This window comes from Mobula birostris, chromosome 7 (genome assembly GCF_030028105.1).
Source record: "Mobula birostris isolate sMobBir1 chromosome 7, sMobBir1.hap1, whole genome shotgun sequence".
Taxonomy (NCBI): Eukaryota; Metazoa; Chordata; class Chondrichthyes; order Myliobatiformes; family Myliobatidae; genus Mobula; species Mobula birostris.
The window spans coordinates 164,014,135-164,029,994 of NC_092376.1; the positions used below are offsets into that span (position 1 = coordinate 164,014,135).

Below are 15,860 nucleotides of genomic sequence, written 5' to 3' on the forward strand. Positions count from 1 at the left end.
AATTCAGCATGGAGTAGATGGGCTAAAGGGCCTGTTTCTGTGCTGTAGCACTCTATGACTATATGTGCTGCCACTGAACGTTATGACTTTGTCCAGGGTGGTGTTGTGCTTCTTGAGAATATGGTGGAGCCACACTCACTGAGTTAAGAGAAAAGCATGCTATCACAGTGCAATGGTTGGCAGGTTTGTTTTGGAGAGATTCTGTGAGTATGTGGAGCTACTCTTGGGCTGATTACAACGAGGAGACACTATAGCACTCACAGCAACCAGAAGGTCCCTCCTTTTTATTTTTTTTTTTTCAGACATCAACACACTAAGAATTGGCTGTGGAAAAGTATCCCAAAATGTATTTTGTTTTAAACTTCCCTAGACAAGAGACACCAACACATATATCCACACAGTCATTCCCTTTTCAATTGGACTATGATATTTCTCGACTTCAGCTCAAAAGACTGACTCATTTTGTCACATGCATATTTCTGTTTCTCGCATCAGCTGTCCACGTGTGCAAGTGTTTTGCTGCAGAGCTATAAAAGTTGAGCTGCTTCGTGAATCAAAGATTTGCTCCTAGCTTGTGCTGTTCCGTCTGTTATCAATTAGCGGTGGAAGTGGTGCTGTTTAGCAGTGATTTGTTCAAATAATAACATAGACGTGTGTCCTGCTTTAAATTAGTGAACCCAAAGGCTAAGTAATGCATCTTTATTCTCCCCCATTCTTGCACAAAGGGAGACCAGATGTTGTCACGCCGATATGGTCTCGGAGACTATCTTTACCAGAAGTGAAGCCATTCTGAATAGTCACTGAGACTTCATACACAAACTGCAGTACTTGGTTAGCACTGTGGTAAATTCAAAGTGGGAATTAAATCTGACTTGAAAAGCTGATGTTATCTTTATACCAGGCTGAAGTACAGCTGACAGTGCAACACTAATAGTTATTGAGTTGTAGGGAAAGGTTGAATAGGTTAGGACTTTACTCCAAAGAATGTCAGAGAATGAGAGGAGATTTGCTAGAGTTATAAAAATTATGAGGGGTATCAGTAGGGTATATGCAAACAACAGCTGGAAATAAAGCAACACACATCAAAGTTGCTGGTGAACGCAGCAGGCCAGGCAGCATCTCTAGGAAGAGGTACAGTCGACGTTTCAGGCCGAGACCCTTTGTCAGGAGGGTCCTGATGAAGTCCTGACGAAGGGTCTCGGCCTGAAATGTCGACTGTACCTCTTCCTAGAGATGCTGCCTGGCCTGCTGCGTTCACCAGCAACTTTTATGTGTGTTGGGTATATGCAAGCAGGTTTTTTCCACTGAGATTGGGTGAGACTAGAACTAGAGGTCATGGGTTGAGAGCAAAAGGTGAAATGTTTATGGAGAACCTGAATCAAAATCAGGTTTATTATCGCCGGCATGTGTCGTGAAAATTGTTGATTTAGCAGCTGCAGCAGTTCAATGCAATACATAGAAGAAATAAATAATGATAATAAATAAGTGACTCAATTACAGTATGTGTATATTGAATAGATTAAAGATCGTGCAAAAACCAGAAATAATATATATTTAAAAAGTGAGGTAGTGTTTAAGGGTTCAATGTCCATTTAGGAATCAGTTGGCAGAGGGGAAGAATCTGTTCCTGGATCGCTGAGTGTGTGCAAACAGGATTCTGTACCTCCTACCTGATGGTAACAGTGAGAAAAGTACATGCCCTGGGTGCTGGAGATCCTTAATAATGGGCACTGCCTTTCTGAGACATCGCTCCCTAAAGATGTCCTGGGTACTTTGTAGGCTAGTATCCAAGATGGAGCCAAATAAATTTACAACCCTCTGCAGCTTCTTTCGGTCCTGTGCAGTAGCCCCCCCCCCCCCATTCCAGACAGTGCTGCAGCCTGTCAGAATGCTCTGCACAGTACATCTATAGAAGTTTTTGAGTGTATTTGTTGACATACCAAATCTCTTCAAACTCCTGATAAAGTATAGTCGCTGTCTTGCCTTACCTGAGGGGGAACTTCTTCACTCAGACTGTGGTGAGAGTGTGGAACAAGCTGCCAGCGGAAGTGGGGGATCCAGGATTGATTTTGACATTTAAGATAATCTTGGGTTGGTACATGGATGGGAAGGGTATGGAGGGTTATGGTCCAGGTGCAGGCCAGTGGTAATGGGCAGAATAATGGTTCAGCATGAACTAGTTGGGCTGACAAGCCTGTTTCTGCATTGTTGTGTTCTATGACTCTATTCTATAGATTTGTTTAAAAAAATAAATGAAAATGTATACCTTTAGGAATTTGATCACTTCAGCATTAGAATTTCATATAAGGGGCCATAAGTTTGACCAAATATGCTGATAATGTTTACATCAAGATTGATGTTATGCAATTAAACTGAAGACACTGTATAGTCATTGGCTCTAACATGATGTCAGAATGGAGTTTGAAGCTAACTCCTTGTGCATTTTGGCACTGATGCTCTTTCTGGTGATCAAAGCCAAGACACTGACTACTATTGTGCCATTATGATCTCCCAGTTGTTCAGATGTCTGGTCATTCTAATCCCCACGGAGGTCTGAGGGACTGTCAATGTAAAGAATGGTGTCACTGCAACTGACAAATGCCAAAAAAATGTAGATTCATGTTGACAGGGAATTTGTTTCTGCAGCCAAGTAAATACTTCATTAAAACTGAACTCACTTTGACTACATTTTTCCTGAGGTCATCTTTGCTCAGGCAATAAGGTTGGGATTTGCAGAAAAAGCACTTGCATTTATTTACCAACTTTCACTGCCTACATCAAAGTGCATTATACACAGTAAACTTCTCTTGAGGTTTGGTCAGTGTTGGTGTTCAGGAAACGTGGAAACAGATTTGCAAGGAAGTGAGCTTCAAGCAGCTGCAGGGCAGTAAATCACTAGATCACCTGGGGGATTTTCCTAACACTAGCTGAAGACTGAGGTCAGTTTATGCATAAAACAGCATCTCTGTGAGTCCAGCATTCTCTCTGGAGAGAATGAAGTGGGTATTTTAAGTGCAGTCTTCTCTTTCAGAAGAGATAATGCTACCAACATCTGTCACCGTGCGAGCCTTTCTTTTATTTAATGAGCTGAGAAGCTGGTGTTGGTGAGAAGGATGGTGTTTAATTGCCCATGAGCAGCAGGCAGTGAACAACCTTCTTGAAACACTTCATCAGTGATGGTTTTCAGTGACAAATTATAAAAGGGGGACCATAAGATGTAAGAGCAGAATTAGACCATTTGAAACATCGAGTCTGTTCCACCATTCAATCATGGCTGAATTACTCTCCCTCTCAACCCCATTTTCTGCCTTCTCCCCATAACCTTGGATGTCCTTATTAATCAACAATCTACCAACCTTTGCTTTAAAAATACCCAATGATTTGGACTTCACAGCCATCTGTGGCAATGAATTCCACAGATTTACCTCCCCTCCCCCCTCCCCGGCTAAAAAAAAAATTGTTCCTCATCTCAGTTCTAAAACTGCCACAGAGTTTGTCAGCTTAACGTTAAAAAAGCTATAGTCTGGGATGAGTTAGTCACATGCTATAACATTCCAGCATCTAAGTCAAATTAGTGAGTTTAAGATCCACCTAAGACACTTTGTGAGAACTTCATAACAGGACTGTGTTTTCATAGGATAATCATTTATATAGTAGTACTTATATTTACATAGGGTGGTCCAGTAGCATGGCAGTTAGTGTAAGACTTTACACTGCCAAAGATCAAAAGATCAAAGTTCAATTCCCACTGCTATAAGAAGTTTGAGTATTCTCTCTGTGACCTGGTGTGTTTTCCATGGGTGCTCCTCTCTTCTTGCACATTCCAGAGGTGTACGGGTTAGGGTTAGTGAGTTCTGGGCATGCTATGTTAGCACCGGAAGTGTGGTGACAGGTGCGGGCTGCCCCCAGCACATCTCAGATTGTGTTAGTTTTTGACGCAAACAACGCATTTGACGTTCCTCTTAAAATTCCTCTTTTGATGTTTCGATGTGTGTATGACAAATTAAGCTGATCTTAGTTTTAACCTTAGTAGGACATCTGAGGGGTCTGACACTCTCACAGTCAAAGGCCTGCTCTGATAAGGGGATAGTTATACAAATAGTATAATTAAGTCGTCGTGGCTATCCCTCGAGGTCGAGGATGATGGTCTTCATTCTGTTCATCTATTTATGGGCTCTCAAGTGGCTTATGAGTCCAATCTTGGCTTTGAAAGTTCTTCCGCATTCAGGACAGGTAGTTCCAGATGGCAGATCGGGCTTTGGTTGTTGTTGCCTCTCTTTCCATTTTCTTCTCTTTTCTTCTAATTCTGCACATCTGTTGGCTTTGAAAGTTGCTGTTCCTTTTGGATGATGGCTTGCCAGAGTTTCCTGTCCTTGGCATTGGTTTCCCAGATGTTGATGTCAATGTTACATTTCTTCATGTTGGCTTTTAAGATGCCTTTGCATCTCTTCTGTTGTCCGCCTCTTTTACATTTGCCTTCTTTCAGCTGGGAGTAGAAGATTTGTTTCGGCAGACGTTCGTCTTTTATCTGAACAACATGACGGCTCCATCTTAGTTGTTGGTTCTTGATGATGTAGGCTTCAATGCTTGTTGTTTTTGCTTCATTTAGCACACTGATGTTGGTTCTTCTATCTTCCCAGCTGATATTTAAGGTGTTTCGAAGACAGTGTTGATGGAACTTTTCAAGTGCCTTCAGATGTCGTCGGTATGTTGTCCAGATTTCTGATGCATACAGGAGCGTTGGGATCACCACTGCTTTGTACACTAACATTTTGGTGTCTGTTCGGATGTCACGATCATGAAAGACTCTTGTTCGGAGACGTCCAAAAGCTGTTCCAGCGCATTTAAGATGATGTTGGATCCCGTCATTAAGGTCAACATTGGAGGAGAGGTGACTTCCAAGATACGGAAAGTGGTCCATGTTTTCCAGGGTTGTTTCGCCAAGTTGAAATGATGGTTCTCTCCGTGGATAATTACACTATCCACATTGTCATAGAGTGTAAAAATCAGAAGGGAACTATTATGCTCTGGAAACAAGAAAGTAAATTACTCCCAAAAATGATGATCATGCTTATAAACTTACAGCACAGAGAAAGACTGTGTCGACTTCTTTGAAGCAAGCCCTTAAAGCAAAGTAGGTTGAGAAGAGACTAGATCAGGCGTTCCCAATCTGGGGTCCACGGACTCCTTGGTTAATAGTAAGGCTCCATGGCATAAAAGTAGTTGGGAACCTCTGGACTAGATGGAGGTGAACAAGATCAAGAAGTGTTCTGATTGGATAAGGAGAGTTTGTACTGAACAGTGGAAGGTGCTTAATATGATGGGTAAAATATAGAGCATGATGGGTTTTATTTCAGAGACTAAAATCCAGACCTCTCTCTTTGCAAAGGTCAGTCAGGGCTTTCAAAACACAATTTCTTTAGCTGCCTAATGGAAGTTAACTTGCAGCAGTCCTGATAAAGGCAAAAGGAATGGGGTTGACTGGTTTGTTTGACTGGGAGCCAACATAGATTCAATGGGCTGAATGGCCACTTTTAAGCATAAGTGTTCTATATTTCTATCATCCAACTTATTCCATCCCCCATCTTTTTTCCCATTTCCCTTTTTTTATGACTGTAGTTACTTGGACTCTGTGACTAGAGAACCCATTAAAAAGCAGCATTATTAGTGAAAATGTTTTTGGCAAATTCTTTACTCTTCATTCCAGTCTCTGTTGGCTCTTGGCCCCGTTCATTACAGAATACTGACCATCAAAATGATGTCAGTCAGTGCTGTCAGGAGTGTTTCTTTAATGTCAACTGACTGGTTTTTAATGGATTCTGAATTTGAATGATATCTGCCGCTCAAACTACTGTGTACACTTTTAAGTTTGCAGATTAAAATTTTATGTGAACATATGCAATTAATAAATATCCAGTGGTGTCGTAAGGTTATTGGACCAAAATCCAGAGCTATTCCGAGGTCTGTTACCATATGTTTCCATCTCTGGATAGAGAACTAATACTGCTCTTTTTGCAGCCTTGTGGAGAGGGTAAAAGAGGTCATTTATTGTGTATTTTGCCAGGATATTATTTAAAAGGCTACTGCAGAAACTTAACCATGGGTGCATGGGTTTCCTCCTGGTGCTCTGGTTTCCTCCCACGTTCCAAAGCTGTACAGGTGAGCAGCAGTGAGATGTGGGAATGCTATGTGGTGCTGGAAGAATAGCAACAATTGCAGGCTGCCCTCATCATATCCTCGGTCTGTGTTGGTCACTGGTAGGGGTGCAGCGGTAGCCGGAGCGCACCCAGCACATCTTTAAGAAAAAAGCCGAAATAAACAAGCTAATTAATTAGGTGCCGCCCAAAAGCCAGTCTTCATTAGAGGAACTGAGGTGGAGAGGGTCAATAACTTTAAATTCTTCGGCATTAAGGATCGACATTTCTCTCTCTGAAAAGTGTCAGAGGATCTGTCCTGGGACCAGCACGTAACTGCCATTACAAAGAAAGCACGGCAGTGCCTAGACTTTATTAGAAGTTTGTGTAGATTCAACATGTCACCTCGATCCTGACAGCTCTGTCTTTTCAGCCTGTCTGGGCTGGCGTTTAAATTGACCAAACAATGGAAAAGCTAAAGGCTCCAGCACCCTGGAAAGAGGAGTGAACATCGCGTAGAGCAATTGAAATCGGCAATCGCCTCTGATCTGGACCGACATTTACGTGCCGGGTGGCACCTAATTAATTAGCTTGTTTATTTCGTCTTTTTCCTTAAAGGTGTGCCGGGTGTGCTCCGACTAGCATTGCATGCCTGGTCACTGGCGCAAACGAAACATTTCACTGTATGTTTCGATGTTCATGTAACAAATAAAGTTGATTCCTAATCTATTTTAATTGGGGAAATATTATAAAATGCCAGTGTCCAAAATCTTCATTGATGCTTACATACCTATAGCTGTACATAGTCCCATTAAGGTGGCTGCCACAGGTCGCATAGCAGTTAGCGCAGTGTTATCACAGCTCGAGTTTGGAGTTCAATCCTGGCGCCATCTGTAAGGAGCTTGTACATTCTCCCCGTGAACCGCGTGCATTTCCTCCAGGTGTTTCAATTTCCTCACACAGTCCAAAAGACCTACCAGTTAGTAGTTTACCCTGTGATAGCCATTGTAAGGTATCCTGTGATTAGGCTGGTGTTAGATAGGTGGGTTGCTAGGCAGTGTGGTTTGTTGTTCCACACTTGTATCTCTAAATAAAGTCACATCGCAACCCTATGGTTTTACCCTAACCTAAGGAATGAACCACAGCTGATCTTTTCTTATCGGCTGGAAGTCCTGTCAATGTTCGATGGAAGTTCCAAGAGTGAGGGGAAGGAAAAAGATTAGTTTGTGTGGAAATCATCTTTCAATCTTTGTGCTGCCAATAGAGATTGCACATTGGCTGACCTGCTTTAATTCTTCACAGTCTTCTGGAACATGTTCATTTTTGGCTTCCTTTCCTACTTCTCCACCTCTCACTTAATTGCAACATTGTGTGCAGTTTTGGTATTGTGTGCAGTTTTGGTCCCCTAATCTGAGGAAAGACATCCTTGCCATAGAGGGAGTACAGAGAAGGTTCACCAGATTGATTCCTGGGATGGCAGGACTTTCATATGAAGAAAGACTGGATGAACTGGGCTTGTACTCGTTGGAATTTAGAAGATTGAGGGGGGATCTGATTGAAACATATAAGATCCTAAAGGGATTGGACAGGCTAGATGCAGGAAGATTGTTCCCGATGTTGGGGAAGTCCAGAACGAGGGGTCACAGTTTGAGGATAGAGGGGAAGCCTTTTAGGACTGAGATTAGGAAAAACTTCTTCACACAGAGAGTGGTGAATCTGTGGAATTCTCTGCCACAGGAAACAGTTGAGGCCAGTTCATTGGCTATATTTAAGAGGGAGTTAGATATGGCCCTTGTGGCTACGGGGGTCAGGGGGTATGGAGGGAAGGTTGTGCAGTGTTCTGAGTTGGATGATCAGCCATGATCATAATAAATGGCGGTGCAGGCTCGAAGGGCTGAATGGCCTACTCCTGCACCTATTTTCTATGTTTCTATGTTTCTATCTCCCCCAACCCTCCGCACCCTTTCGTTAAAGTTATGCAGGTTATGATTTTAGTTATCTGGTTATATCTCTTGTCGTCTCATACTAATAATCACCTATTATTTAACCAGCTTGTGCTCCCCACTTTGCTGTTTTTACCTTTCCTCCTCTCTTTCATTTCCCTTTTTAAATATTGCTCCTCACTAACATGAGGAGCAGTGTTCACTTAAATCACTTTCCTCCAGATGTGGTGCCTGGGTGCCTGCCGTCAACATCCTCATCCCCCAGTGGCTATATAAACCTTGAATGATGATGTGGGCGATCATGGTCTTTTCATGACCATGATTGTTCGTCCCAAATTTTTTGACAGAAGTGGGCAGTGCCTTTACAAGATGGGTGACCCCAGCCATTATCAATACTCTTCAGAGGTTTTTTGCCTGGTGTCAGTGGTCGCGTAGCCAGGAGTTGTGATATGTGCCACCTGCTCATATGACCATCCAGCACCTGTTCTCATGGCTTCATGTGACCCTGGACGGGGTGGGGGGGTGTCTCTCGGGGAGAGGGAAGGAGCTCCTTACACCTCCTTTGGTAGAGTCATAGCTCCACCCCACCTCCCTAAATGATACAATGAATATGTCTTACCTACTTGTTTAGTGTTTGTCCTGGCTTTTAAACATCTGTGATATTTTAACTCAACTGCTCTGTGCTGCCACTGCAAGCTTAACCCCTTCAGGAGACCATAAAAAGTAGAGAAACAACCGCTTACACAGATTACGCAGTATCTACAGTACGTTCTCCAAAGATGCTGCCCGACCTGCTGAGTTCCTCCAGCATTTTGTGTTTGTTCCTCTGGATTTCCAGCGTCTGCAGAATCTCTTGTGCTTATAAAAAGGACTAGACCTGCCTAATCCAGCATCCCTCCTCCACTTTCTTGACCTTTCCCACGACAACTTGGTTTACTTACTAATTGGAAATCCATCTATCTCAGCTTGAAATATGCCCACATACCCTGCCCCACAGGGCTCTGCGGCCATGATTCGGACTAAGGGCCGTTATCTAGAATTAAACTGCTTCCAGGTACCTGGGCTATGAATTTGCTCGACGACAGGAGTTTTAAATAGGAATGCGTGAGATAACATCTCCAGTTTGCTCCCAGGGTTATATACTGCCCTTTGATTGCAAGAGGAAGCTGCCTCCTCCCCTCTATCAGTGGTAAATTCATTGTGTTCTCTTTGTTCCAGAGCCAGGCCACCAGCGAACTGGAGGACCAGCTGAGGTCTGCATCTAGCGTCACGGAGTTAATGGACATCTTCTACCCGGAGTACAGGAAGATCCACGAGTGCCTGCAGAGGAAATCCTCCATGATGAAGCATGCACGGAGAGGGATTGAAGAAGTGGAATGGAAGGAGGCAGCGGCGTTTACAGTGTTGTGGAAAGAAGAAGATTTAAAAAGTGAGGAACAATGAGGCTTTGTTTACTATGAGGTCCAGTAAGTTTAGGAAATAAGAGCAGAAAATGCTGGAAAAACTTATCAGGTCAGGCAGAATCTGGAGAGAGAAACAAAGTCAACATTTCTAATTAAAGACCTTTAAGCATTTTCTGATTTTATTTCAGATCCTGTGTCTCCTCCCTATTTTTCTTTTGATCTACAAAGTACTCAGGATGTCCCAGTTTTTTTTTGCAGCAAAGTCATGATGTAGGGGAATGAAACAGCTAATTTTAGATTCAGATTCAGATTAGTTATCACATGTACTTTGAAACGTAGAGTGAAATGTGTCACTTGTGTTAACATCCAGCACACCGAAGGATGTGCTGGGGGCAGCCTGCGAGTGTGGCTACACATTCCGGCACCTAGACAGCATGCCCACAGTGTTCCACAGAACAACACCAGCAGCATCAATGACAGCAGCACACGGCAAAACAAGACCCATTCACGCATACACACAGGCCTCCAATCCCAGGACAGGCCATCTCTGGGCCTTCAGTCCTTGCCCCCGAATTCTCAGGTACGCAGGCATCAGATCCCCAACTTTGGACTCACAGCATAATCCCACAACAGCAATGTGAGACTGAATGTTTGAAACTGGCCCAAGAATAAATGCCTGCCAAAATTCCAGGAGAAATCCTTGCTCTTCTTTAAGTGGTAGCAGAGTGGTTAGCACAACGCTTTACGGTACCAGTAACCTGGGTTCAATTCCTGCCACTGCCTGTAAGGAGCTTGCAGGTTCTCCCTGTGACCGTGTGGGTTTCCTCCCACAGTCCAAAGACGTACCAGTTGGTAGGTAAATTGGGCGTTGTAACTGGTCCTGTGATTGGCTAGGATTAGATTGGGGGTTGCTGGGCAGTGCAGCCCAAAGGGCCTATTCTGCACTGAATCTCAATTTTTAAAAATGGCGCTGTGGAACTTTTAAATCTCACTTGAGAGGACAGGGGCCCTTCATTTAATAAGCCATCTGAAAGCTGGAACTGATAATAGTGCAGAAGCAGAAAAGACAAGTCATGCAGCATCATCTCTGGTGATCGTCCACATTGTGGAATTGAAAGATATTACCAGATTGATGTTCTTCCATCTTCCTCAGATCCCCATTCAGCAGGCTATCCCAATAAAGGGTGCACAAACACAGGCTACATTTCTCTACAGTTACTGGATGAAACACGCTGAGGTATCCTGTAAACCAACAGATGAGGCAGATACAACGGTGTTTAAGAGGCTCTAAGATAGACATGTGAATATGCAGGGAATAGCAGGATATAGATCGTATGCGGGCAGCAGATTTGGCTTCGTGCTTGGCACTGACATTGTAGGCCAAATGGACTGTTCCTGTGCTGTACTGTTCTATGAATGAAAATGAGGGCCGGCTAACAGCTGCATTTAGAATACCTCAGCATTCTTGGAGTTTGGAGATGGTATGAAATATGACATAAAATTAGAAATAAATTTAAATTGCATGATGGCAAAATTTAGAGTAAATGCCATTTGAAATGAAACCTGTAAATCTGACATTCTGTAAAACAGGATGAATGTGTTAAATTATAGAGCAGATAATTATGCACTGGAAGTGTTTGAAGCTGGAGCAAAATTGCAATATGAAAAAGAGAATCAAACTTCTTTATAGCTAATGAGTATGCCTGAAATGTCATTACTATTACAATACAAAATATCCTGGTAAAGCAGAACAAAAGTACTGCTAGACTAGCTTACAAAACTGGGAATTCTGTGAAAATACTTGAAAACCCAACAAACATAGAACAAACAGGGTGTTTGTTTCAACTGTAGTCAATTTCCCTACTAATTCCCAACCGTGCAATAGCTCTTACTCCGTGCAAGCTTTCTGCTGTTGTAAGTATCCTTTATTTAAATGCATGTTTCAAAACCAACTAATAACTCAACCAAATCATTTGACAGATATTGAACTTGAATGGGAAAAGACTCAGTGTAAGCCTAGAGAAGTGTGCTTGGATTTGGGGAAAGAGCTTGGGACTGCAACAAACAAGTTCTACAAACCTCCCTGTGTGTCTGTCCACAGATGTGGAGGCTGCTGCAACAGCGAAGGACTAGAGTGCGTAAACGTCAGCACATCCTTCGTCAGTAAGACAGTAAGTAACTTTTATCTGGTTTTGAAGACTTTCGTAGTTCAACCTGCCTGTTGGAAAGATTTATTCATGTTCTTTAACAGCAATAAAGAAGTAGGGAGCTTTCATCCAAAAACAAGCACATGTGGGAAAAAAAATGGCAAATTTAAGAGTGTTGGGCAATTTTAATTTAAGTTCAGTGTGCTAGAGAGCAGAATCAGGTTTAATATCACTGATATATATACAATGAATTTTGTGGTAGCAATACAGTTCAATACATGAAAATGAACTATAAATTATGATAAATATATATAAAAAAATTAAATAAGAAGTAATTAAGTAGTGAGGTATTGTTCATATATTGGTTCATTGTCCATTCAGAAATCTGCTGACAGAAGGGAAGAAGCTGTTCCTAAATGTGTGTGTGCATCTTCAGGCTCCTGCTATTAATTTCTCGCTGAAGCTCAAACTAAAAATTATGTTTAAGACCATAAAAAAAAGCTAATAGATTTTTTTTTTTATCCATTGTAGTTGATGGAGATAACAATACCACAAGTGGGACTTTCCAAGCCAGTGGTAATCAGCTTCATCAATCACACTGCCTGTAACTGCCAGCCCAAGCGAGACATCTTTGGACATTCCCACTCCATTATCAGACGTTCTTTTCAAGTTTTTCCAAACAGGTAAGAATTCATGTGGACACAAGAGACTGCAGATGCTGGAAACCCAGAGCAACACACTTAAAATGCTGGAGGAACTCAGCAGGTCAGGCAGCATCTATAGAGGGGAATAAGCAGTTAGTAATTTGGATCTAAACCCTTCATCAGGACATCAAGATTCATGTAGTCCTATCTAGCAAGCATTCAGGGGATAATGGGCAAGTTTATTTTACACTGAGAGTGGTAGGTGTCTGGGACGGTCTCTCCGGGGTATTAGTGGAGATAGTGTTCAAGAGGTTTTTAAATAGGCACATGAATATGTAAAGAATGGAGGGATGCAGATGCGATGTAGTTTAATTTGGCATTGTCTTCAGCACAGATATTGACTGAAGAGCCTGTTCCTGAACATGTACATTTCTAAGTTTTATTAGCAATTTCTGCCCTGTTCTAACAGGGTTACTCTTGGCTTGGAGTATCCTACAGATTGTAACAATGCCAGCAGCCATAATGGCAACACACGTAGGAAGAATGTACCACATTTCAGGTCACGCTCTTAATGGGCGTCATCTTCTGATTGTGAATGAACTGAGTGGATGGGGGATAGAGGATGGATACATAGAAAGAGGAAGCTTTAAGTCTCTCCCCAGCCATTTGTTTCAGCTGCCCTGTGACACTGGACACCGCAGCTAACAGCAGGCTCCGGTACTGATGGTACGTGATGGAGCCTCAGGAGAAGGAGCAGATCAAAGACAACCCACAGACTTAGTCCTGACCCTATCAATGGCAAATTTAAACACCCTCCTGGAGTCACTGGGGTTCGTCTTCCAAAATACAAATGACATCTTTGGATACCCATCAACTATTTTAACATTGGCCTGAATTAAAAGTAATTTATTAAGAGAAATAGGAGGGGTCCCCAATGCTCATTAATTCCGATTCAGAATTTTTTTCCATTTATTGAGACAGTGCGGAATCGGCCTTTCCATCCCTTTGAGCTGCACTGCCCGTCCCTGATTTTATCCTAGCCTGATCATGGGACAATATACAAGGACCAATTAACCTACAAACTGGTACAGTGAAACCTCATTATAACGCAAAATAACGTCCATAAAATGTCATCGCGATAAAACCGGGGTCGCGCTAAATCAGGGTTGTTGTTACTGTAGAAATTTATACACAAATTAATTTTAGTAAAGCTTTTTAATATACAAAACAACAAATAAAAACATTCAAGAATATTAGCAATCATCATTTATAGTTTATTTCTTAAAAAAGTGATTGAGTGTTCCTTGCTTGAACGTAGTATGTCGCTGGCTGCGAGGGAAATCTAGAATGCCATGAAGTGTTGATTCCAGTATCCCAAGGTCTCGTGCAACTTGAGTTTGACTTTTAGCCTTGATGGCGTCAAGTGCGTGAAGCTTATCTTTCACAGAAAAAGATTTTCTTTTTCTAGCAGTTTGTTCTATTTTGAGCCAAAAAAAAGGTCCAGTGACTCACACAAAATGCTGGTGGAACACAGCAGGCCAGGCAGCATCTGGTCAAGACCCCTCGTCAGGAATAATGGAAAAAAGAGATAGTAAGAGTTTTGAAAGTGAGAGGGGGAGGGGAGACCCGAAATGATAGGAGGGGGAGGGATGAAGCCAAGAGCTGGGAAATGATTGACAAAAGAGATACAAGGCTGGAGAAGGGAAAGTATGGATTGACATGAACACGGATGGACATGAAGTCCAATGACTCATCTAGTTACATCCAAATTAGCGTTAAATCGGAGCACGTAAAATCGGGGTTTCACTGTGTGTCTTTGAAACTGGAGCACCCAAAGGAAACCCTTATGGTCACGGGGAGAATGTGCAAACTCCTTACAGACAGTGGCGGGAATTGAATCCAGGTCACCAGCACTGTAAAGTGTTGTGCTAACCACTACGCTACCGTGTCACTCTATGTACATCACAGCATACAGTGAAATGTGTCAGTTTGTGTTAACAACCAACTTACTGGGGATGTGCTGGGGGCAGCCTGCAAGCATCTCCACAATATCCCCGTGCTGACACAGAATGTTTGGCAGAGCAACACCGAACACAACAGAATGAAACACTCAAGCAACAAAGCACAACAACAAAATAAGCCCTTTCCCCTCTCCCACCCTCCCTCCCTCACACACGGACAAACATCCAACTCCAGGACAGGCCTCAGGAAGGATAGGCCTCTGCCCAGAACTGACAGCACTTTCTGCTTGTAAAATACCGCCAATTCTAGAGCTCTATCACCTCCACAGAAGAGCCAGGTAATGTTACCTATCCAGTGATCTAATGACCCAGAATGGTAACTACTATTCCATAATGGAAACTGTGGAATATGCATAAATTCAGTTCATAGCTTCCACACCAAGTTTCCCAGTGTGTACAATAGCTAACATGACTCAGTAAAAAAGTTTAATCCTATTGCCCCAATGTCATTCTTGCTCCTTGCATATGTAACAACAACCATCTTCATTTGTGCAAAGTACTGCTCCAACTATTGGAGCTCTTCACTTCTGACGCCTATTAACTTGGATTTTACCAGAATGCCTTGATGCTACCCTCAGGTAAATGATGCCTTGATGGTAAGGACATTAACTCTCACCTTGCAATTGGAATTTGGCTCTTTGACCATTGTTTGGACAATGACTGTCAAGAGGTCTGGATTTGCATTGACTTGTCAAAACCCAGCTTGCTAAATAAAGACCCAGTTATCGGTGAATAAATACCTCTTGATGGTGCTATCAACGACACCCTCCATCTCTTTGCTAATGATTGTAGGTTCTTGGACCATAATCAGCCTGAGCGGGTTTGTCTGCATCTTGATAACGGGACAGACCTGGGCAATTTTCCATACTGCTGATTGGGTGCTACAGTTGGACCTTGACAGGGATAGCTTAGCCTGAGGTACAGCTGATTGAGGAGTACGTGCCTTCAGTACCTCATCCAGGATCTGGATTGGTCTCATGACCTTCACTGTATTCAATGCTCTCAACTATTTTTTTGAAATCATATGAAACAAATCCAATTGTCTGAAGACTGGCTTCTGTGATTTCAGGGCTCTTGGAAGGGAGTGAGATAGATCATCAGTTTGGAACCTCAAGGTGAACATGGTTGAATGCTTCAGCCTTGCCTTTTGCACTTGGGTGTTATATCCCACACTATTGGGAATGGTGTGTTCATGGAGCCTCCTCCTACCATTAAACAACTAATTGTCAAAGAGGCATAGAACACTGCAACACAGAATCAGACCCTTTTGCCTGTCTAGTCTGTGCTGACTTGCTTCTCTGCTTAGTTCCATCTACCTAGACTTGGATCATTGCCTTCCATACCTCTCTCATCCATTTATCTATCTATACATCTCTTAAAATTGGCAGTTGAACCCATATCTACTACTTCCACCGGCAGATCATACCACACTTGCACCATGATCTGAGTGAAGAAGTTTCCCATCAGGCCCTCCCTTTCACCCTAACCCTCCATGACCTTTTGTTCTCGTCTCGCCCAACCTCAGGAGAAAAAGCCTTCATGTAATAGTCATAGAAGGTCATGTGTCC

At 42.6% G+C, this 15,860-nt stretch overlaps 1 protein-coding gene across 1 annotated transcript in view; it reads left to right on the forward strand.

Moving 5' to 3' along the window:
- Window positions 1-15,860, forward strand: part of LOC140200542 (vascular endothelial growth factor C-like) — an 81,794-nt gene that overhangs the window by 50,451 nt on the left and 15,483 nt on the right. Inside the window, exons 2-4 of the mRNA XM_072264026.1 lie at window positions 9,296-9,506; window positions 11,461-11,651; window positions 12,159-12,310. Of these exons, the coding sequence (XP_072120127.1) occupies window positions 9,296-9,506; window positions 11,461-11,651; window positions 12,159-12,310 (554 nt within the window). The remainder of the gene's footprint in view (window positions 1-9,295; window positions 9,507-11,460; window positions 11,652-12,158; window positions 12,311-15,860) is intronic.